This window comes from Lissotriton helveticus, chromosome 7, assembly GCF_964261635.1.
Source record: "Lissotriton helveticus chromosome 7, aLisHel1.1, whole genome shotgun sequence".
Lineage (NCBI taxonomy): Eukaryota > Metazoa > Chordata > Amphibia > Caudata > Salamandridae > Lissotriton > Lissotriton helveticus.
In genome coordinates, this window is record NC_136068.1 from 69,787,132 (window position 1) to 69,810,763 (window position 23,632).

Below are 23,632 nucleotides of genomic sequence, written 5' to 3' on the forward strand. Positions count from 1 at the left end.
ACTGTAAATTTGCCCCCCGAGGGAAAGTTTGTGAGTACCCATGCTCTAGGGCAACCTCACGACCTGGTCTTGAATTTTATTTGAACTCTTTCCGCCTGGAAAACAGCAGGATCTCTCTGTCCTGCTCTTTCATTCCAGGTACCCCTAAGGCCTACAACGCGGTTTGATCTCTTTGGACAAGCTGGTATATGGGAAAATTGATTAATACCTTTTCAGCCAATATAGTGTGCATTGTAAAGTTTCTGGCAGCTCAAGCTTGCGGAGGTAAGACTTACCATGAAACTAACTTATACAGATCAGCAATTTCTTCAAATCATCCTTTTATCTGTGGAAAACTGGTTGGAGAGCATCCTCTTATCTGTCGTCTCTTTAGGGAGTAACATTTTGCAATCCTCTGGTAACAAAATACAGCAATCTTTGGGATGTAAATGTGATTTTGAGATAGCTCATTTCATGGCCTAATACCTCTGATCTCTCTCTTAAGATGATGTCGGCTAAACTTAAAATGCTTCTTTGGCTTATTTCTATCTAATGCCTTTCTGACATTAAAGGATTGGATGTTACTTCTCGACAATTTACTCCAACAGGAGTTCTTTTTTCTGTTCATAATCATACAAAAACAAATTTAGCTACAGTGTTTTATCCTTAGTTTCCTGGTCATCCTAAACTATGTGTTGGACGGTGCCTCGAAGTATATGAACAAAAAACGCTTGATCTCAGTACGCCCTCTCATTCCCAACTCCTGATTTCTTTCAGAAAACCCAACTAACCTGTTTCTTCCCCTAATCCTGGCTCTCTTTGTCAGATGGGTCATGCTCTTCGCTGGCATTGATACCTCTATTGTTGGTGCTCATTCTTCAAGAGGGGCTATGGCTTCAAAAGCCTTCTGGGCTGGTTCCCACCTTGAGGACTTTCTGAGATCAGCGGATTGGTCTAATGATAATGTATTTTGCGCGTTCTTTTGCAAACCTGTTCACACTGCATCTTCTGTTGTTGATTTGCTTTGAAAAAGCATAATAGGAGCCTCCAGTCTTGACATAAAATGCATATTTTCCTAGTCATTTATGAAGGAAAGTCTTAATTGTATTAAAGAGATGGAGGTGATCTACATTATGCACAAAAAATACAGAAGAGAAAGGCTACGGGTGGACTTAAGTTCCTCCTACCAGTGAAGAAAGAGGACGAATATGCCTCCTTATTCTGCAGTCTTTTAGTACGCAGGGAATCACAACGCGGTTGTTACAACGACTGCGTTGTGATTCCGCATACCATTACTCCGCAAGTCGGAACAACAACTTACGGAGGGGGGGAACTGGATGATGGAATAGTATAATTTTATATTCCAACTCCAGTCTGTGCGGACACTAGGGAAGGTGTTGGATTTTAAATCCAACACCTCCCCCCCCTCCCCGCAAGTCGTTGTTCCGACTTGCGGAGTAATGGTATGCGGAATCACAACACGGTTGTTGTAATGACCACGTTGTGATTTCATGCGTACTAAAAGTTTCGTTATAAACAGTTTAAATGGATAGAGGACTATAAAGTGGACTGACTCCTGCGATTGGTGAAACACATGGTTGTTTTGTTATTATTTAATTTCACTGTATTTATTGAAAAATGCAGTTGTTTTATTATTAATGGAATGTACTTGGTAATGACTGCTATATAGAATAAAGAAAAAGAAATATATGCATAATCCTCCCCCTAGCCGCTTCTGTCATAGGATCATCGTCTCACTGAGCAGAAAAGGAATAGAAGGAGAGGACAATAATAGGATTCAGATGAATAGAGACTGTTAATTAGTGGACTGTGCAGTCACTCTGTTACTTTTCTCAACAGCTGCTGACACAGTTAAGGAAGATAATACTAAATCCTCGCCTCTGGCCCGGACATGAAATTACTAGAGCATTCTGTTTGACTCTCCTTGGCAAGTTTTTCAAGTCAAAAGTTATGTTTATTTAGATCGAAGTCCATTAAAACCACCATAAATAAACACAACCAGATACCTGTTTTGAAGTTTTTTTGGTTGGTCCCTTTTCTCTGTTGGTGGCACCCGCTCATAACAGTCCCTCTTCTCTCTTCGCGGCCCCAGCTGCGGTTAGTCCTCCTTCTGTGTTAGCGGCGCGAGCTCTTCGTAGTCCTTCGTCTGTGTTAACGGCGCGAGCTCCTCGTAGTCCTTCGTCTGTGTTAACGGCGCCAGCTGCTGGTTGTCCATGGCGCCAGTTGGAGTGATGGCAGAGTGCTGTTGTGGTACATGAACACAGCTGCCTGGGATGGAGAGGTCGGGTCCGGAAAGGAGTTAAAAAGCTGCCACAGCTGATTATATGGACATGTGCTCTCCTCCTGATGGGAACTCGCCTCCCCCACCCTTGACCCCTTCGGTCCTGTGCCCATCCTTGAGACAGCGTCGCCGCAGGTAGAATGAATGGCAGCCTGGGGGTAAGTCATGCCCAGTCTGTGGTCAAGGGATGTCTGCAAGGGTGGCAGGGGCATGTCGAGTGGGCTGAAAGGGGACAGCGTTGGAAGGGACGGGAGGCAGGGTTAAGCAAACAACATATACACTAAAGACACTCTCAGACCAAACTATATAAAACTTTTCAAATCAAATAAATAAACACGGTATTTCTAGAATGCCTGTGTTTCACCTTGTTACAGTAGTTTATATTACCACATTCACGCCTTATAAAAACATGAACTTAGAAACAGTTATGAATTCCCCATCTTCAGTGTCCTGACGACACTGCCATGGGTGAAGCAAGAACTGTTAGATTGCCATGGGCTTTAGATATGTATCTCCAATATTGTAATTACACGGAGAAGGACATTTTAGTTACTATACCCAGGGCCACTGGAATTATGCTACCAAGTTGTACTCAGACTGACTAAATTGTGCGACAAGAAAAGGCAAAGTATGCGTCTTATTGCGGCACATTGTGTGATGCTATTATTTTCCAATGTTGTCTTTTTTCACGTTAACACTGTCTGGGCTAAGTTTTCACCTAATTACTAAGTAACTTTTGATCCATATGAGCAAAAAACATTTCTTTTGTTAAAATCGGTAGCCTATGAAACGGATGATGGATTGTGCAGCAAATCCATAATTTTGCATAAATTGCTGCAGCCCGCTGAATCGCATAATTCCAGTGACCGTTATTATGTCATACAAGAGTGAGGTTTTTATACAGTGCACATGCTGAACTAAGTCACTAAATGATGCTCTTAGATTTGACATTCAGTCAAAAGGTGAAATAATCTAATGAAGTAATTTGCGTTACAGGATACATTTTGATCGAGTAGAGCAACCAGGATTCCTAAACCCATGTTTCCTGGTCGCATGTTGTGCAAGTCAGTAACTGGATTAAGATCTTCTCACTCCCCTTTTCCACTATAAGACAATGGTTTGTGTTCAGCTATTTCATTGCCTAAATTAGTACACTGTGTTCAATACGGTGCAAAAGCCCCCAGTCTTTCAAATGTCTCAAGTAAAACGGCCTCTTGAAAAACAGCCTTTAGCCCGCTATAGCCTATTCTTGTTGACAGCTCCCGTGAATACGAGGTTCCATGTATGTCCATATGATTTTTACTAGACCTGCAGGTCTAGTAACTTGAATAATCTACTCAACCTGTCATGTACTCGAATGGTAAGTTCAGTCTCAGATTGTTTGATTGTAGGTAAATCTTTTATTTTATGGAGCTGCCTTTTTCTTTATTTTCACATATGAGAGCACCTTCATATATGCGGGTTCAGCATATCTGCTGTACAAAAAACCTATTTTTTTTAAATTTAATAGACTAAGCATTTGCTCCATGTATGACACAAATCTGGCCCGCATATGGGGTACACATGACCTCTGACTTGCCTCCTAGTTCACTAATAGCATTATCATCAGGGAGGGGGAGAAATATTTCTCAGTTCATGTTTAAAAACTCACGTTTAATAAATACATTGCTAAAGCATGATGTGGTGGTGTATGTCATTTACAGATAGCACATTTCCTATTGAAATGACCACAAACCTTCCCAATAACATGTAGTTTTACTGATTAAACGATATAGTGCATAAACAATGTTTGGAAAATGGGTTTCTGCAAAAATTTTTATCATTTGCACATCTTGTGATAGAGAGGGAGTTACCCTTTTTATCAGGAAAAAGGATTGGGTCAACAATCATGAAAAGCAAAAACTCATTTTCCTGAACTTTACAACCAATTTCTATTACTTTGTCCCATAAAGAGACGTTTCACAGGTGGGAGAAGGGGTCTCGTCTATGCGTAGGTTACCAAATTTACAAGCTTTTTAAGTGTCTGACCAGGTTCAACATGAATGTATTTCCAAACACAAATTTCTTTAAAAAAGTTTTCTTTCATTTATTAATTTTTTTTTTTTTAAAACAACAATACATTGTCTCATTTACATTATACATCTTGTACTACACAAATCAATTACAAATATTATTTGACTTAGTTTAAAAACTTGGATTTCTAAACTTTGCTTATCGGCATAGTTCCCCCCCCAAAAATTTTTTGAACATATTTTATAAAAACTGCTACATATTTTATAAAACAGAGAACAAACAAACTGTCGACGCGGCGTTTCGGTGCCAAAGACAATCTTGCACCTTCTTTAGGACTTGTTCATTACAATGATATCTAAAAAAGACATGTTACAATAGATTCCATTAGATCCTGTTTTAGTCTGACATTTGCACATTGAATGTTTTACATTTTTATTACTTTTCCCCTACCATTTGGTAACCCCGCTAGACCTTATTGGGAGAACTTTACTTCAATCCCCAGTTATACTAAGGTCCTACACTTTAGCATTACTCATAAAAGACAAACCTAGCAACTTTTCCACTTATCACCAGGATGATTAGTCCTCAACTTGCTTGATGAGACACGATTATAGTGGGCTGCAATTGATTTACAAAAACAGGGGGGGGGCGGCAGTCCAAACCTCTATCCCCTCTTGGTCACAAAGCTCTACCCACAGAGAACACTATGTTCTTACCCAGGTTTCTATTTTCTTCCTGGCACACCCTTTTCAGTTTTAGGAGCAAGTAGTCTCCAGTTGTATAGGCAGAAGATGTTTGTTGTTTTCTCTTCTGTATACTAGGAAGAATCAAACAGGGACCCCATTTTTATATTCCCTGAATTTAGAGTATATTTGCTAAGCTTTTTCTTCCCCAATTTTTTAAATGGTAGATTTACCTTTGATGTTTGATTCACTAGGTTTCATTTAAAGTTGATTAATAGGGACCATTTTCAGTCCTATGTGAGAAAGAAATGTTTTATAATGCATTCACCAGATTCAAAGTAGGCTATCTCTACCGGTTTATCTTAAAATTGGGCCTTACCGGTCCTTACTTATGATGTCATGGGAAGTTTGGGGGACGCCTCTGGGAGCTACCACTTGCTGCTCTTTTATCGTTCTTCTCTATAAAGCAATTTTAAAATTTAGACTTCAAGATTTTTATTATTTTAAGCCTAATGCATGCTGCTCAATTCATTTTTTCAGGGCAATCTTACCTTCATTTAATAAGTAGTGGTCTACTCATGGGTTGATTTCCTCCTTTTCTTTTGTTAAATATAAAATCAGGGATCACTATTTTGGAGTATTGTCAATCTACTGCCAACTGTGGAGAGATGTTAAACAATATACATATCACTAGTGGGGCCATATTCTGTGCCTGTTGCCTCTTTCTCAAAATTCATCTACCTAAATTTTCCTTATTTGTTTGTGGTAGCTGATCTGCATGTCGTCCTCCCTCTTCATGCGTTTTCTGTGAATGACTCTCCCTTTGAGATCACTAGTTTATACCCCCTTAATTGGATAATTACTCGCACCTGGCCTCATTATCTGCACCGTGAGTCTGAACCTCAGTGCTCATAGTAAACACAGCGGCCATTTTGTAGTGGGTTTTCCCCTTTGTGTTGTCTTTAACTTGTACCTTATGTGTGGACATTCTATTTTGTTCATCATCCGCCTTTTCTTCTATCATAATAGACCTTTTCAAAGTATTATTTAGCTGACATTTGCAATTTATCGAGAATTCGATAATATTGGTCATTTGTACTAGTCGAAATTGGACCTCGGTGTTCGTTGTAAACACGGCGGCCATGTTAAATTGGGTTTTTATCATGGGTTTTTCGTGGGTTGTCCTTGACTTCTACTTTATTATTCAGATATATTGTTTGTATCTTCGTCCGTGTGTTCTTTTATCTTAAAATCTTCTCGGAGTATTATTAACCCTGTTCTTATATTTTCTCAAAGGATCACTAGTATTATTACTTAATAGTGGTCGAACAAACCCCACTTCGATCATATCTTTTCGGCTATTCCCTCTTGATTATATTTAGGGGTTTTACCTAGCTTACTGTATGCCACTGTTTCGGAATCTCCCTTGGTACTACGGGTCCCGGTTACACCCCTTGGGCCACTCATGTTTATTACGGCCGCCATTTTTAAACTAAAGGCATTATCCATATTTACATCTAAAAAAGTATTTAAATGTGTGCAAATATGTGAATCTCTTGCATCGAGGTCTAGCGGGGTTACCAAATGGTAGGGGAAAAGTAATAAAAATGTAAAACTTTCAATGTGCAAATGTCAGACTAAAACAGAATCTAATGGAATCTATTGTAACATGTCTTTTTTTAGATATCATTGTAATGAACAAGTCCTGAAGAAGGTGCAAGATTGTCTTTGGCACCGAAACGCCGCGTCAACAGTTTGATTGTTCTCTGTTTTTATAAAATATGTTGCAGTGAAATTTTTTTTGAACTATGCCGATAAGCAAAGTTTAGAAATCCAAGTTTTTAAACTAAGTCAAATAATATTTGTAATTGATTTGTGTAGTACAAGATATATAATGTTAATCACACAATGTATTGTTGTTTTTTTTAAAAATATTTTTTTAATAAATGAAAGCGAACTTTTTTAAAGAAATTTGTGTTCGGAAATACATTTATGTTGAACCTGGTCTGACACTTAAAAAGCTTGTAAATTTGGTAACCTACGCATAGACGAGACCCCTTCTCCCACCTGTGAAACGTCTCTTTATGGGACAAAGTAATAGAAATTGGTTGTAAAGTTCAGGAAAAGGAGTTTTTGTTTATCATTTGCACATCACCAAGTAAAGTGTTCTGATTTGTTTTCATCTTGTAAAAATCCTTTTTTGTAATCACACAATTACAAAATGTGCTTTGATAACTTTTAAACTTTATTTTGAAATGTTTGTACAGTTCACGTATTAGCTATTTAAAGGTTGTGTTAGAAAAAAAGCCTTACATCTTACAGCCTTTCATTACACACGCTTTGCACAGCACAATTGTCAGACAATTCACTTTACCAAATCCTCAAATTTCTCCATTGGAGAAAGAAAAGTAAATGTAAGAAGACAAACTGTCTTTTGACCTCTGTCTCTGAATGCAGAGAAAATGTGACAAGATACAAACAAGATTTAAACACATCGTTATTTCTCATTCACTTTGTGGTTGAACAGAACATCTGTTGTTTGTCAGCTCGTTAGAACGGGCCAGTAGGCCATAAAACCGCTCACCCTGATGAAAGTAGATTTCTCAAGGCCGATGATACATACATGGGTTTAACGTAACTGTGAAATATGTGACTTATTGGAAGGGTCAATAAGCAATGAAAATATTGTGGGAGAAAGCCTGAGCTCTGTACAAGGAGGTCCATGCCTAACATCTTGATAAATGCTCAAGCCAGAGACCCGACAGGGACTAACCACTAAGTCCTAGAAGGCTACTGTTCGGATTTGAACTCCTGCTTCCTAAAAGAGTTGAACTATCAGCCCTTCGCCTCTGGGGTTCTGGTGTTTTTCATAAAAAACCCTACTTCTTGAAAATGAGTCAGACTCTTTCCTTGGGATCTTCACTCATGCTAGGCAAAGACATATCCCTGCAATGCCCACCACTGGTATTCTGTAGGTTTCACAATTTCCTCTCACACAAGTTGCTGCTCATTGATGTAGTTAATTGAGCCTATGAACGTGGACAGTTCAGAAAGTGTAGTCGTTCCTACTGTCAAAGGAAGGACAATTGCAGCCTCGCCCATGAAAGCCATTGTGACCCACTATTCAAGTATTGTTAAATTGTGGAACCTGTTATTTTAGAATGTTTCGAAAATGAAAAAACGTATGAAGCACTGTACAAAACAAGTTATTACTTATTATAAGAAAACCGCAGTCAATCTTAAAAAAACCTACAAACCCATCAGCTACATTCCCTATGCATCTGAGACCCTGAAGAAGATTGCTGTTACCCAATGCCAGGTCAAAAAATACTGAACCTTTGAAGTAGCTCACAAAGGTGAAATACGCCTGTCAAGATCCTTTGGATTGTGTAAGCAACACAAATCAACTCTGCTATTTCTGTGGCAGCAGGAGTTAAAACTAGTCTGTTCTCTTGTTTCTTTCCTTCCTCTCAAGCCTGTCTACATTGCTTAAACCAGGCTCCCTTCTTGTCAATGTCCTACCTGATCTTGTAGGTACCCACAATTTTCCTCCTGTTGCGAATGCTTCTCTGCCTGCTACTGAAAATCATAGGTGGCAGTCACTAACATTCCGACTTCTGAGTTCACAAAACTGTGCTATTCCTCAGCTAGCAAAATCAGAATCAAGGCACTAGAAATCCGTCTTTTTCGTAGCAGGTTAGTAAAAGGCATGAGCTTCCTGAAACTTGAAGGTATAAAAACTGAAATTCTGTCCTAAAGGCACCATACAAATCATGTCCTCTCTTCCCAAGTCAGTCTGCCTCCATCCTAACATAATAGGTGATCAGAAAGTCACACTTGACTCAAAATAGACTCTCAAAACCCACACTGGGAATAGAGCAGACCACCAACCTTGCTCTGCCAGCTCTGGCACATCCTGTCTTTCACCCCTTGCACAACCCAATCATTTTCCAGCTAGGCTATTCTAACTCACTTTAACGTGGCGTATTAAATCACCTGTCTCCTGAAGGCTATCTAGAGACCTTCGTAAGAAGGTTGCCCTTTGTGCCTTCTTGTAGGATGTTGCAGGTTTTAAAATTTTAAGGGAATCGTCATCTGGGTGTTGGTTCTGGTATTTGGATTCACATTCTTGGTGCAATTTATGATGAACTCACTGTAAGAGATGATGGAGATTATTCGGTGTTTGAAGAATTAGAAGTAGTTCAGGTTTACTCTTTGACTGTTATGAGTCTGTGAATGGAACTTTTTTAATAATGAAAGGTTAGGGTCCGAAGAACTCCTGTTAGTAAATACTTTGGGGAGCTGGAGGTTAGAGATCTGCGCTTTTGCAAGTGTCTCACAGAGCATTTTTTCCTTGGCCTAGGACTGGATGTGGTTCGGCGGTAAGGATACTGGTGCTGAAAGCTTTTTTGATAAGATCTATGTAGAGGTGGGTATCACCGCTATAGGCATTAAAGGGAGTCCTAGGATTGTTATGTCATTTTCGGTTGGTGCAAGGGCATAGACCATCATATAAATATTTAGCAACACTTAAGATTTTGGGAATCATTTGGCGCTTTATCTACTGGGTCAAAAATTCATTAATGTGGTTGGAGATCACTATCTTAGCTGCTTGAGTCCGTTCTAGTGTGTGGGAAAAACACATAATACATGTTTGAATGAGGAGCAATGCAAGGTTGATTTCTGTTTACATTGCATTTCTGTATCATGTTCCCTTTTATGTGAACATTTTTACAGTTTAAACTAAGTGAGAGGCTGATGCTCTATAAGGAAAACAGGAGTTGGACTTCAACATTAAAAAATACATTTAATTTCAGATTTTTGGTGCCCCCTAAATACTAGAAACTATAGAGTTACATAGATTTTATAGGCTCTTGCTTTTTAGACCGGATTATCGTAAAGATCCTAAACATTGTAATCACCTGCTTGTTTTCAGCTGTTCCCCGACCTCACTTGGAGATGGATCCTGTGCTCTCCCTGGAGGAAGTGCTGGGAAGCACCAAGGAGCTTCTGGATGATACTTATCCAATCTACCAGGAAATGGACATGATGCGGGTAATCCTGGTTCTGAATATTTTTCTCTTTTGTATGCTTCAGTGTCTGGCCCTGTCTTGGCATGTCCCTGTGCTGCGTGACCGTGTCACTCTGTCAGTGTGGTAGCAAACATGTTACAAAATGTGCTAGCGAACCTGGACCCTGTTATGCCATGTACCAGTGATATGGACACAGGGCAAACATATGACATTTTATTTGCATTGCCCCATTTCATTTTCCTCCACAGCTGGCGGGTGGTGATAATCAAGCTACGGTTCCCTTGCCATCGCAGCAAAGGTTGGGGGTCGAGGCAGAGTGGCATCAGCTGCAGGCCCTACAGCGCCATTTGGCAGAAACCCAGATATCACACTGGAAGCAGCTCCAGAGTTCCAGAGAGGCTCAACAACGGCAGGCAGTGCTGGTGGAAAAGCTCCAAGCTAAGGTATGGTGCTGGCAATGCAGAATCTCCTTTGATCTTCAACTCAGTCATGTTCTGCTACAAAGTGAAAGATGTTTGGCGGTTCGGGGAGTGCCATTAAAGAACTTGCTGTGAGAGATGTGGTTGTAGGAGTGACCCCAGGAGGACCACATTTCTATGTATTCTAAAATGCCATAATCAAAAAAGAAAGAGTGAAGAAAGTTTATGAGGAAGAGTGCCACAGTTCCCAGGGAATCAGCATTAAATACCAAAAGGAAGGACGCCTCCTACACTATCTTTTATCCTACTTTGAAGCAGAATACTCCTGTTTTTTGATGGATGCGTACCACATTTTTCAGTGTAGCATGCTTCATCATTGAGTCCTCGTCAGGTACGATTGACAATACTGGGTGAGCTCAACCTCACTTTTGGAGGGTGCATTTTGGTGTTGTGAAGCATCACAATATTGCGACCAGGGAGAAAAAGTTTAACATTGCCTGCAGGTGTCCCCTTCCTTACTCAGGAAATTTATTTCTAGGGCTCCTTTGGAAAAGAAAGTGAAGGCAATCCACAGCACCTTTAATGGCAAGCTTGATAGGGGGTAAGAGTCTGTGGTCTTCTGAGCAAAGCAATAACTTTGTATGTCTCCGGAATGATTAAAGGTATTGGCTTCAAATTAAGATATTAACTGCATCAATGAGATCAAATTGATTCCTGTTTTTAATGATTTAACCTACTGTTTCCCAAATGTCAAAAAGCCAACTATTTGTTTGTTGCTTTCCATATAAACTTCTTAATGTTTTATTATCTAATGATTCAGTGCTACATTAAGGTGCCCTCCTTGTCAGACTATAATTACTTATGTTTGACAACATTTCTAGTATTGTTCAAGACTATCAATATTTCAAAATTGATCTGAAGATACACATTTTCTCCAATTACTCAAATTAGTGGTCTGAGTTAATATTTAGTATGTCTGACAATTAATTTTGTCATTTGTGAATGTCGGCGCTCTTCAGTTCTAGAACTCTTTGACCAGCGTCCAGTAATGTATGGTTGTTTGGGTTAGTTAGAGAAAGCAGTATTTGTCCAATGTGTTGTGCAGTGATAGTGCAGTTGTGACTAGCTGGTAATTGTCAGGTCCTGTCAGAATTTTCCTATTGCATTAGGTGCATGGATACCTGCAGGGTGCCCGGTTCTTCATTGCATGACCGAGGGTGATTGTTTTGTTAAGGGGTAACTTTAGTCTACTGTATGGCATTAATGCCGAGTAACACGACGAGTATCGATGTGGTATGTTTAAACTATTTTTTAAAGAGATGGTCTAATACGAATGTTGATAAGAGCTAATGTGCTGTTCATGGGACATCGTCTGGGCAACTACTTAGGTTTTGTACTTTGTTGTGTACATAATGTTGCTAAGGAGAGTGTTGTATGTATTTTGTTGGTGTTGGGTACATTTATACCTGGACCATCATTTCCTACCGTAGAGGCCTTTCTCAGCCAGTTCTATGGATTTGGTGCAATGTTGGCTGCTGGGGCGTAACAACGTTGCGCATGGTCCTAATACTAGCAAAGAATATGGGACCCTGTCCCCCGCCCTGGGAGATAAAAGATAGCTACATTAGGGTTGGACTGGGCCCTTTGGTATTTCTTTGTTGTTTGATGGTTATAATGCGCAATGTTGATTTCCTGTGATTCTTGTCACTAATAAAGCCTTGGTTCTGTACTGGAAGTGGATTATCTTTTGCGCTACGATCTTCAACTGTACTGTTTCACTGTGCCTTGGTTATTGCACGAGCATAATATAAACCTGTTTAGATAAAAATAGAAAGGACTGGGCCCCTTTGCGCCCCTGAAAACCAGTGCTACTGCACACACTGCACTGCTGATAGCTAAGCCCTTGGGTGGACCCAGGGTAAGTACCAGGATGAGGTGTCTTATGTGTTATGCATGTGTATGGTGAAGTAGTGGTATATGTGGATACAGATGTGCTGTTAAGATCACAGCTGTAAGACTTTAGTGCTGGACAGTGTTCAACATACCAGTTGAGGTGTGTTTTTGTGTTGGGGTAGAGTGAAGTATACATATATCTAGATTTGTACTTGCAGTTGCGGTGCCAGTGCTTAGACACAAATAGGGGGTTTGGTACCATGGTGTGTACAAGACACTGCCAGGGCAGTGTCTCTAATATGTTCTGTAGTTGTGTTGCAAAGAGTGAACCTATGTGGAGATGGATGTGCTGTTGGGTTGATATTCCATACCAGTTCGATTTACAAAGTTAATTGTTTTTGTGATTTATTTGGTGAAAACGTCTTGCCAATGTTGCTTACCACACAGAACAGGGCAGTATAGGCAGTTTGCTCACACAGATCAGTTACAAAAAGGCCAGCCAGGAGCAACTGTTATGTTATTTTTGTTATGTTATTTTTATTTATACCGCGCACAGCTGCCCCAGCAAAGGGGCGTCCTGGCGCATTGAAAAGGTAAACACAACACAGCACTACAAAAAGGCAGAAAGGAAAGGAGACACCTCGGAGGGACTAAACAAAGAAGAAGGTCTTAATGGCCCTTCTAAACTGAAAGAGCTCGTCAATGGCCTGGATTTGCAGAGGAAGAGAATTCCACCAACTCGCCGCCAGAACTCGAAAGGAGCGGCCACCAACTCTGCTCAGTTTAAAACGCGGGACCACTGCTAGGTTCTTGCCTAAAGATCTAAGAGTGCGGGAGGGGACGTAAGGAATCAGCAGATTCTCCAGAATTTATGGGGAAGTACCCTTGAGGATTTTAAATGCACGGCAAAGCACCTTGAATTTAATCCTCTGCTGCATAGGGAGCCAGTGGAGAGAGCGCAGGGATTTGGACATCGAGCATCGCCTGGGCAGGCCTGTCACCAGTCGGGCCGCAGCGTTTTGGACCCGCTGCAGTCGAAGAAGTTCTGACTGGTTGACCCCTGCCAGTAGTGAGCTGGCATAGTCCAGCCTGGACAGCACTGAAGCTTGAACCACCAGTTGTCTTGTGGGTGCATCAAAGAATTTGAGAATGGGTCGAAGTCCTCTAATAATGCCATAACAAGAAGCCGCCACCTTCCTTACGCTTCCTACCAGACACACAGAATAGGTACAGCAAGCCAGCGTCAAGTACATGTTACTTCACTCACTAAGGACAGGTACATCATCATTGCATTTTTATAGCAGACCCTTCCAAAGGGTCCTATGGCACTTGCCTCTTAAAGTATAGTACATTTAACAATGTAATGAGTCTCTCTCCCTCCCCCTTGCCCGTTTCCTCCCATCCCTCACTCCCACTTTCTCCCTCTGCTTTCCCCGTGCTCTCTCTCTCACGCTCCTTTACCCAGCGTGCTCCCTCTCCCTCTCCCGCCCCCTCTCTCCCTCTCCATATATAGAACAGGTAGAGAAAAGAGTGTTTTCTGACTTGCTAATTTTGTTCACAACATTTACAGGATTTATGGGACAGTGCCTGGCGCCATCCCATAGCCCGTCAATCAGTATTAAGTAGTTTATCAGTTGCCCCTCCATGCTTTCACTTCTTGAAGTATTAAACAGGAGAAAGCAAGGCAAGGGCAGACCTATTTTTAAGGCCATTTGTTTGAGCCATTTGCCAATACTCACTTTCAGGAACCTTTCTTCTGACATGTATGGAAGGTGTCACCTGCACACCACCGGCCATGCTAACTGCAGCATAAACGACTTTGACCGAATGGTCTCCCTTCCCAACATGGTTGTGCATGTGTTTTGGCATAAAAGAATTCTCTAAATCATGCTGTGAAAGGATTTGTTGCATTGGTGTCCCTATTGGCCTTTTTTGCTCAGGATATTAAGTGTAAGAACATGCAGTGATGCTTATTGCCACTTTCTTACCCAGGGCCCAATTCTTGAGACACCACTGTATTGCGTTGACCACTTGAGCATGGCAAAACCTGAGAAGTCAATTCAGTGTCCTGGGCAAATGTAATTGAATACTTTTCTTTTGATACAAATCTTTTCATTTACAGTGATTTGCGGTGGGCAGAGTTTTTCCGCTTTCCAAGGGCATTGTATCTATTAAGATAGCTAATTTGTCACATTAAGTTTGAAAATAGCATGTCTCTTTCCAGAAGTATGGCTCGATATCCTGGGGAGGACCTCCAAACAGGTTTATCATCACTGTGTGGTTTTCTCACTGGCTCTCACTCAGTCAACACCCTGTAAGAAATCGGTTTTTAAATTTGTTCTTTTTATTCTCCACAGGTGCTGCAGTACCGGAGCCGCTGTCGGGACTTGGAGATCCAGCTGCATAGGACCAGGGTGAGGCTGGGATGGGAAAAGAAAGTGAGCTTTGTACAAGATGATTGTATGCTTTAGTATTATTTGTTGTTTTTACTTTTTTGAAAGTAAGAAATCTAATTTCAGGCTGTTGTTTATTCCAAACGCTTGCCTTCTGTCTAGCATTGGTGGCAATATTATCTGCTAGGGTACAGAGGTCTGTTTTTTTTTTTTACCTTCTCTTGACCGAAATTTCGGTTTGTTTGCCGAGTCTCTTCATTCGTCCTTTCTTCAATCTACTTACTTTTTCGGTGTCTTTTTTCATACCCATTGAATATAATGCACATCAAACTTTGTCAAGCAAATGTAGATGTTTCAATGGATGATATATCTGATCATGACTAATTCAGGTAATTAAGAGTGATATACGAGTAATGGGAAGAGAGGGGTTCAGAAGTATTATTAGGAACACTCGCTTAACAGACTCTGCAGTGAGTTTGGGCAAGTGGTGCATCTAAACGCAGTTTGTTATGGTGGCATGGTGAAGTTTATCATTCCATGTAGGGAATATGTGGATGTAAGCATTCCAGGCGTGTCTATTGAATCATGGCTCCCTTTGGATGATCACGCTCGGGCTGTGTGCATAAAGCCTTTTTAGGTCTCACCTAGTGGAGCGCGCATGTGCTGCTCTAGGAGAGGGCCTCTTGGAATCACTCCAGACTTCCAAGAGACTTCTCCATGTGGGACTGCCTCCTCCCACACATCCCATTGGCCTTTGCGTGTGGCTTTCAATAATGAAAGCGTTCAAATGGCCAAAGACGGGTACATGTCCTGCCTTTCCTCAGAACGTTCACTCCCATGGCCTAGAGGTCTCGAGAGCGAGCGGTGGCGCGCATTGTGCCAGCTGCATTCCTCCCTGATGGGTTTTGCGACAGCGCTTGTTTTTTATAAAGATTGATGGTAAGAGGGCTTTCTGCAAACGCTAATAGAAGTGTTAAAAGTAAAAGCAAACAATATGTACTTCGTGCTGGTGCGTTCTATGGTCGGAATGTCAGTTTCCACGCTCACAAGCCAAGGCCCTTCCAGAGAGCAGCGTAACCTGACCCGCCCGACCTTCAGCACTACAAATCTTGTTTTTCATTACATCACCCGAGTGGGATTGTGAGCCCTTCGTGGCAGACTTGTCTGTGGGGAGTTAAGTATGGGCTGTGCCTCTGCAGGGTCTACAGAAATAAATCTTGCTCTGTGGGTTACTCGAGTAAAGGTTTAACATCTCTGTTGAGGGAGGTTTCTTTCTCATCCTATTAACCCTAGACTTGACGGCAAGCTACTACACCGCCATTGTGTTCCGTTCTCCTGAGCACAGCTCGGAAACATCGTTGACACTCATAACAGAAATAGCAAGACGTACTGATTGGTAATGTCATGACATTCCATGCAGCAACAGCGGGGGGAGAATGCTGTAATGGGCTTGTGGGCAGAACGGAAGCAGGTTGACACAGGAGAAAACGTTGGTCTGATAGCTGAATTGACAAAATGTGTGATCCTGGTAAATTCACTTTCCACCTTGTGTCTCAGTTCCTAAATATGCAATAATTTGGGAATACTTCCTGCGATACATAGCGCTATGTATACCCAAAACTGCAGATTTACATTGTGTGTTTCAGTCCGCAGCGTGCACTAAATTAACTGTATTGTCACGGGGCTTTAAGTGCTCATGTTTTTTTAATTAGCTTTCATCTTGTTTGTACTGCGGTTTATAGCGCTGGCCCCCGGCCTGGCACCTCAGCTGTTAGAAACTCTTCTGGAAAGTTCATGCGAGTCCCTGATGCTTTCACAGCACGTTTGTTTACAGTCACAACTTCACACCTTTCATGAAGAGTTCAAGCCACTAACGGCATTTATCACAATAGAAAGAAGTTTTTGTTTCTCATATACCTTTCGTCTTGGCCTCAGCTGCTAGTGAATTCCAGAGAATGATAGCCGAACTCTTTCAGGGTATGGAGAATATTGTCTTTTCAAGGGAGACATTTTAGTGTTTGGTGAAACACCTAAATTACACAATTTGGTGCTGAGACGAGGTTTGCATAAGTGGGGTGTGTTGGTTTAATCTTGAGTCAAGAGAAATGTGCATTTTTGGTGGCACAGAGTGTGTTTGGGGTATACCAATCCTGCGGAGGGTATAAAAGCTAAACATAGCCTTTTGGATGCCATTAAACTTGCTCAGTTCGTATAAGATTTGCTGATAAAATAGAGATATTAAGGAAATTGTTAAGAAAGGGGAGCAAGTTTTTGTGGAAAGAGGCACATTAAAAGTGTTTTAAAATGATAAAATATTAAATTTGTGATCCAGGCATTTTGGTGCTATTCAATACTAAACCAAAGTCCATTCTCACAGTAGATGTCAGTGCTACGGCTTTGGGGCAGTGCAGTCGCAGATTCATTAAACAAAGGACAGAAAAGTAGCAGTTGCATCTTGTTCCCTCTCTCTGTCTGAAAGAAATTATTCTCTCATTGAACGGGAAGCTTTAGCATGGCGAGCAGAATATTTTCAGATATACTTGTGGGGATCTTCATTCATTTTGTGAATGGACCATAAACCTATAATGAGAATCTTGTTGCCTGGTGGCGATGGCAAAGGGTAAGCCAGGTTGGCTGCCAGGCTACAAGAGTATCTCTATACTCCGGAGTTTATTCAGGGTTGTAGAAATTCTCAAGCTGATTGCTTATCACGTTTGCCTTTAGATTGAGAGTCACTGGATGGACCTGAGGGGAGCACCTGTGAGATTGAAAGGGCTGTTGCTTCTATGCAAGATGCGGTCAATTGTGGTATGGGTGCTTTTGCATGTCAAGAGTGGGAATTGGAAATGGGTTCTAACCTTCACTTGGAAGAAGTCATGAAAATGATCCAAGCTGGTTCTCTGTGGGAAAGTATAACTTCCTTGTCAGTGAGACCTGTTGTCAAGGTTTTAGATGTATTGTCTGGTTGTGGACAGAATGTGGTTTTACGGGGTGAACGTTTTGTACCTCCTTTTGGGCTGAGATTCAAATTATTTACTATATCCCATACGGGCCACTTAGAACAATTCTGAATGAAAAAAAGATTTAAGGGAGAAATTTGGTGGACCGGCCTGGAAGACCAAGTTAGCGTGTGGGTTGAACAGTGTAGTGTCTGTAAAGAGAGTGAGAAGAGGTTGAACATTGGTAACAGATAGGTGGCAGATCATATTGAGGATCCATGGTTGTTGTGGCACACTGTGTGCATGGATTTTATCGACCCTTTGTCCAGCATGAGACATGAGATGAAATTTGCTTTGGTAATGGTTGGTGTAAATTCTAGACAGTTGATTGTGAAGTTTTGAATGAGATAACGACCAGGAGAACCATATGTGCTTTGGAAGCTGTGTTTGCTTAGAAGAGAATGCCTTCCGTTCTTGTCACGGATAATAGCACCCAACTCACTTCAAGTGAGATGTCAAGATTTTTGAAGTGTTTTGGAGTTAACCATAATCGTACCTCACTGTACAGTCCCCAAGAAAAAGGGTTTAGCTGAGCAAGCTTATAGATTAGTTGAATGGACTTTTCAGATGGCATGAGTCAATCCATGAATGTGAAGTTATGAAAATGGTGTCTGATATGGTGTGGGCATATCGCACCACTGTGAATAGTGTCACACAGAACTGTCCATTCCAAGAAATGCATGAACGTGCGACAGGGACTAAATTACTTCTTGCTTGGTTGAAGGATTGGGTTTGTTCTGATGGAAGGCATTCTGATTCTGTGGAGGGAAGGATGTCTAGTAGGTTCAGTGTAGAAGACAGGGTAAAATTCAAGTCAGGGCATATATGTAGCGGATTGTCTATATTTTATGGTCCCTTTAGGATCAAAGATATTGGTAAGTGCTCTGTTCTTGAAATTGGTGAAAGGTGGAATTTCAGGAATGTGGCTCTGTACCAGAGAGGTGGTTATGTGAAAGAGTGAGTGAGCGGTGCTCTAGAGTGATGTTGATGGGAGCTGAAGAATTGTATGATGTGAATCGTGCTTCTTCTAAGTGTGTAAGTAGTGACGTGAGAAGTGAAGTTGTGGAAAATAACCAGTATTGTGAGAGAACGGAGACTTCCATCTTATTTTCCTGATTATGTGAAATGAATACTTTGTTTTGTTATATTGGGAAACATGGTACCTCTAGTTTAAGAGGAGTATAAGTTGAGAGATTACCATCTTCTCTCTATCAAACGTTTAGCATTTGATTAATGTATTTTGCTATTTGTGTTTTCCTTTTGTTTAAACTACATATTAGGAATGTAGAAATATTATATGAAGGGAGGGGGATGTGTTATGTTGTCTTGGTGAAGTTTATCGTTCCAGTTTGTGTTAAGAATCCTTGGGGTACGGTTTCAACTCATTAGTGACTACGTGAAACCTAGTGTTTTTTTTCATTTACACTTGAACATTGTAAGCAGACAAAACTTAAAAAGGGGCTAGCAAAAAATAATTTTACATATTTGATGCTGCTAAGTGTGGCATTATTTAAGTTTTTCTGCTGCCCTTTGAGTTGAAGTGTTAAGCAACAGGCAAGTAAAACAAAGCATGTTTTTAATTGTGGCTTTTTGAGTCTAAAGGTTGATGGCCCATGGCAAGCATATCCTTGCAGCTGAGTTAGCTGTTCTCTACAATGAAGTTTCTTTTTTCTTGGGTAGGTGGTGGTTGTTATTGAGGTAGGTGTCCTTCTGAATAGCCTACATATCCCAGTTCCCGTGGATTATTTAGATACTCATTAAAGGAGTAGGAAACCAATGTATAGGACAGTACATGGCAACCTAAACGCAATGCAAACTAATGGTAAAAGAATCAATTCAAATTCTGGACATCATGCACATGTCCATGTGATCTAGTTTAAAGTCTGTGTTATAGTTTTTATTCTATTGTGGGCTGACTGAGCCAGTGCTGTTTCACCTGCAAGGGCACAGACGCCAAGATGTACTTGCAACAATTGAAACGTTTTTGGGAGAATGCAATAAAAGGTTGACTATGCACACAGGTATGTCAATCAGCCATGCAAGCGAAATTGCACAAGCGGCACAAAAGACTGCTATAGCCAAAGAAGAGTGCAGTTCGGCCTATACCAAGTGACAAGCAAAGAACAGCCACAGCCATAAAAGTACTTCAAAGATGTTCTGTAGGATATACTCCGATTTGGATATTGTTGTACCTATAGAAGTACTCAGCCATTTTAAGCTTGTGCTTTCCTCTACTCCTCTTTTTCAAACGTCTGCATAAATACCACTCCCCCTACTGGCTCTCCTCCTCCTCCCGCGTCTCTTGTTCATGGTTCATGCAATCCGTTTTCTCCTTTTCCCTATAACCCCTTTTCAGACGATGAGGAAGGCATGCTTACTCGGTTTTGGATCTGGTTCAGGTATTGCATAGAATGTTGATGAGGACTGATGCTCTAGCCCTATTCATGTAACATAACCGGTTGCCTCTCGTGTAGTGTTCACTATCTGGAATCTCTCACGAAGTGTTCACTAACTGGAACCATCTTGTTTGGCCCTAGGTAAGCAGCAGCCTAACATACCCGTGTTTCTCCATGCGTTATATAAATCAACAAGCACTGTTTGATATCTAATGTTTACCTTTTGACTGTTCGATTTCTCTCTCATGGTGTTTGGAATTGTGCATCAGTGTGCAACCATGCTTGTCACCACTGTCCTGATTGAGAAAATCAATCCATACAAAAGAGTTGGGTTACGACCTCTGCGAATCACATTTTCATTTCATCCACTAGCACTCAAGGGAACAGGATGTGGACCTACGCAAGGAGGATGAAGGGAGACACAACATGGAGAAGTTGCTCATTCAACTGGAGGAGGAACAACAAAGGTGAGAGTAGGTCTAACCCTTCCAAGCAAGCAAGTGGGCAGCTAGAAAAGAACTGTACAATACAAAAGGTGTGCAAATTGAATGGGGCCAGTTTTGAATGTGTGCTATTTGACAGAATTTGGAGGACCTGTATGTGATGACCTCTGCCACCCAGGATGAAGTCTTTCATGCGCATTCCGCCAGTGATGCCATCTAGGTGTTTGTCCATAGTGATTCTGGTAGAGGAGCGCAGAGTTATCCCACAGTGGTTTGCAGGGTGTAATGGAAGTTCTCCCATGATCTGTAAAGAGCAGCAGTCATAACTACCAGGGATACTTCCTGATAGTGTTCATGTAACTACTAACCACTGCGAGTTATTGGCAACTGGATTTTTCTAGTCTTTATTGAAAACTACAGTAAATGTTTCCCTGTAATCGCACCATGTTCTCCCTGCACTACAAAAGATCCCCGATCTTCACCCCGGTGTCCCAGTAATAAGTGTTACGGCTTACTTTGCTGGTTGGTTACTCTACCAAGGAGCTATTCGCAATTTAAATTGTTCCAGAGGATACAGCATATATCTGCTTTTCTATTAAAAGCACCACAGATGAGCGGTGTCTGTAAGAGGGTGAATTTAAAAGTGCAGAAATTACTATTATTTAAATAGGCATATTTATTACAGAAATTATTATTATTCAAATAGATGTTTAAAACAAAATGGTGAAGTTGTATTTAAGAACAAAAATCTAAAGCTGCCAATAAAAGGCCTGAAAGATTTTCAGCTTAGCAAATTAACCAGTCTGAGTTAATCTTGCTACTTATTAGAGGAAGTAGTCTTGCTAGCTAATTATTAGCAAGACTTCTTTGCTAGTGTAATCTAAGTGTAATTTCTGAGATAACCCAATTTAACTTCCAGTTATTTAAGTTTTCACTGATTCCAGTTTGAACGTTTGCAAGTGGATTAGGGTGGCAACATGCGAAGGAAAGGCTAACGTCTAACAAATAAGTGTTACTCCGCTGTTCTGACCTACCTGCATACATAGCATCACAGTAACAGCAATTTGGCCAAAGCAATCCATCATGTGCTAGGTGACAAATGGTCTCCAGAAAAAAATTCAAGTTCAACCTTGCAAGCAAAGGACCGCACAGTCATTTCCCAAGGACCACTCTAATAAAAGAAATTGACTTTGGGTAAACCAATATTAGTGATATTCACTGCTTGGGACAAAAAGCAGTCGTATCTCGTTTTGTGGCTGTGCTCAGTTACAAACACATATATGAAGGCTCCTTCTATACCCAGGTGTGATGAGTGTGGACAAGCAGTTAGGCTTATCCATAGGGTGTGTTAAGCATTTATTGTATTCACTCAATCAAGACTGATACACACACTCAGAGACTGAATCCACACCAATTGGGTAAGTATAAAAAAAGGTATACTTGCATTTTATTTTTTAGGACCTGGCAGGACTTGGTTCTGGTAGGTACAAAATACTTGGAATGCAGGATTTCACAATGAAATGCAGTTATGATTGAATTTTGCAATAGTTACAGATTGGTATTAATTCAGAAAGTTGTTTGCATTATGCAATAATTACTTTTAGAATACTTTTTGTTACTTTTAGATTACTTTGAGTACTGGGGGTGGTATGCCTAGATACCACACATAAGGATCTCACCATACAAGGTAAGTAAGACTTTTCTTGGCTTTGAGGTATGGTTTCTGTTTTCCCATACAAAACACAGTTCAACACATTAAACATTTTACACCCAAAATCTCATAATGTGGGTTCGTATGGGAAAAAAGGGTTATCAGTTTTGCAGGTAAGTAAGCGTCTTACAACTGGGAATTTAGGGGCATAGGACCAAGGTTCCCCAAGGTCTAGATAGGCATTGAGTTGCACCACGAGCGGCACAGGGGTGGCAGGGTGCAGAGTGCAGGAGCCCAATGTTAGCCAATGGGGCTAAGGGGGCATTCGGTTAGGGACTGCCTATGAGCAGGCCACTTTGGGGTGGGAGCAAAGCTTCTGGGTTAAGGTCAGCAGTGCAGTGCCAAACAACCAGCACAGGAGCTGCACTGGCACTGGGACGGCTGGGTGCAGGGTGCCAAGAAGACATCGGGGACCCTGTGCTTCTCAATGGAGACCTTCGGTCGGCAAAGTTCCTGCAGGCTCGGGCAGAGAGACTTTCTGAAGGCAGCCACCGGCTGGAGAGGTAAGTTGGGACCTTGGGTAATGCCTGGACACTATCGATTGGGCTACCCAAGGCAGTGGGCGTCAGGTGCAGGGGTATCTTCTGTCGTCTGGTTTTCTTACCAGCTCCAGTCGCGGTCGGGGGGACCCTTCATGTCGAGGCTGCAGACGTCGTTTTGAAGCTTGAGTGAGCCCGTGGATCACCAGATCCCAGGCCAGGATTGCTGAGGAGACCTCCTCATGGTGTTGGGCCACTCTGGCATGGGTGTTTGGTGCAGAGTGGTGCGGAATCGCGGAGTGACTGGAATCCGGATTTTGGTCTTGCAGTCTTAGTGGAGTAAATCCGGTGCTCACGGGAGACAGAGTTTGTTAGGTGAGTGGGGGCCTTTGGCTGCTTGAAACGCCTAGCTCTTCACTGTAGGCAGGTCGGAGGTGGGCATGCCGGTAGGGTTGGGGCCAAAGCAGTAGTTGTCCTTGTCTTCCTGGGTCAGCACAGCTCCTCAGTCCTTCTTCTTTCTTCCTTCAACCTGAGGCGGCAAGGTTCAGGGTTCCCCCTACATACTAGATTTTGGGGTGTTTAAAGGGGTGTGCAGGGGTGCAACCCCTATTATGCCACCCTCCAGTGGGAGGGAGCCTGAGCCTATCCCGAATTGGCTGAGTCCCCTCATCTTCAAGAAACCTTTTGCAAGGCCAGAGATGTGCCAGTTTTGGGGACAAAAGTACAGCTTTAGGAAAGAACACAGGCCCTGGGAACCTTATTGGCAGGGACCCAGGGCACATCACATTGCATCAGATGCCAGGCAAGTGGGGGGTTACTATGCAAAAAGGGGCACTTTTCTACGCTAGGTAACCAAAATCCAGTTACTATTTAAAATCGAGAGATTAAT

The 23,632-nt window shown here is 41.6% G+C and overlaps 1 protein-coding gene and 1 long non-coding RNA gene across 3 annotated transcripts in view; one reads left to right on the forward strand and one right to left on the reverse strand.

Moving 5' to 3' along the window:
- The first annotated feature begins 2,198 nt into the window (after positions 1-2,198).
- Positions 2,199-23,632, forward strand: part of LOC144768081 (uncharacterized) — a 224,814-nt gene continuing 203,380 nt past the window's right edge. The window contains exons 1-5 of the mRNA XM_078651467.1: positions 2,199-2,439; positions 9,914-10,032; positions 10,259-10,453; positions 14,680-14,736; positions 20,483-20,577. Coding sequence (XP_078507593.1) covers positions 9,937-10,032; positions 10,259-10,453; positions 14,680-14,736; positions 20,483-20,577 — 443 coding nt within the window. The 5' untranslated portion in view covers positions 2,199-2,439; positions 9,914-9,936. The remainder of the gene's footprint in view (positions 2,440-9,913; positions 10,033-10,258; positions 10,454-14,679; positions 14,737-20,482; positions 20,578-23,632) is intronic.
- On the reverse strand, positions 4,412-5,778 carry LOC144766614 (uncharacterized). Of its 2 annotated transcripts, XR_013597860.1 has the most exons (6): positions 5,719-5,778; positions 5,529-5,635; positions 5,357-5,436; positions 5,211-5,270; positions 5,011-5,111; positions 4,412-4,649 (listed from the first exon to the last, which is right to left on the reverse strand). It is a non-coding gene; the product is annotated as an uncharacterized LOC144766614 (long non-coding RNA). The 2 variants fall into 2 exon arrangements; XR_013597859.1 differs by having other exon boundaries at positions 5,529-5,772.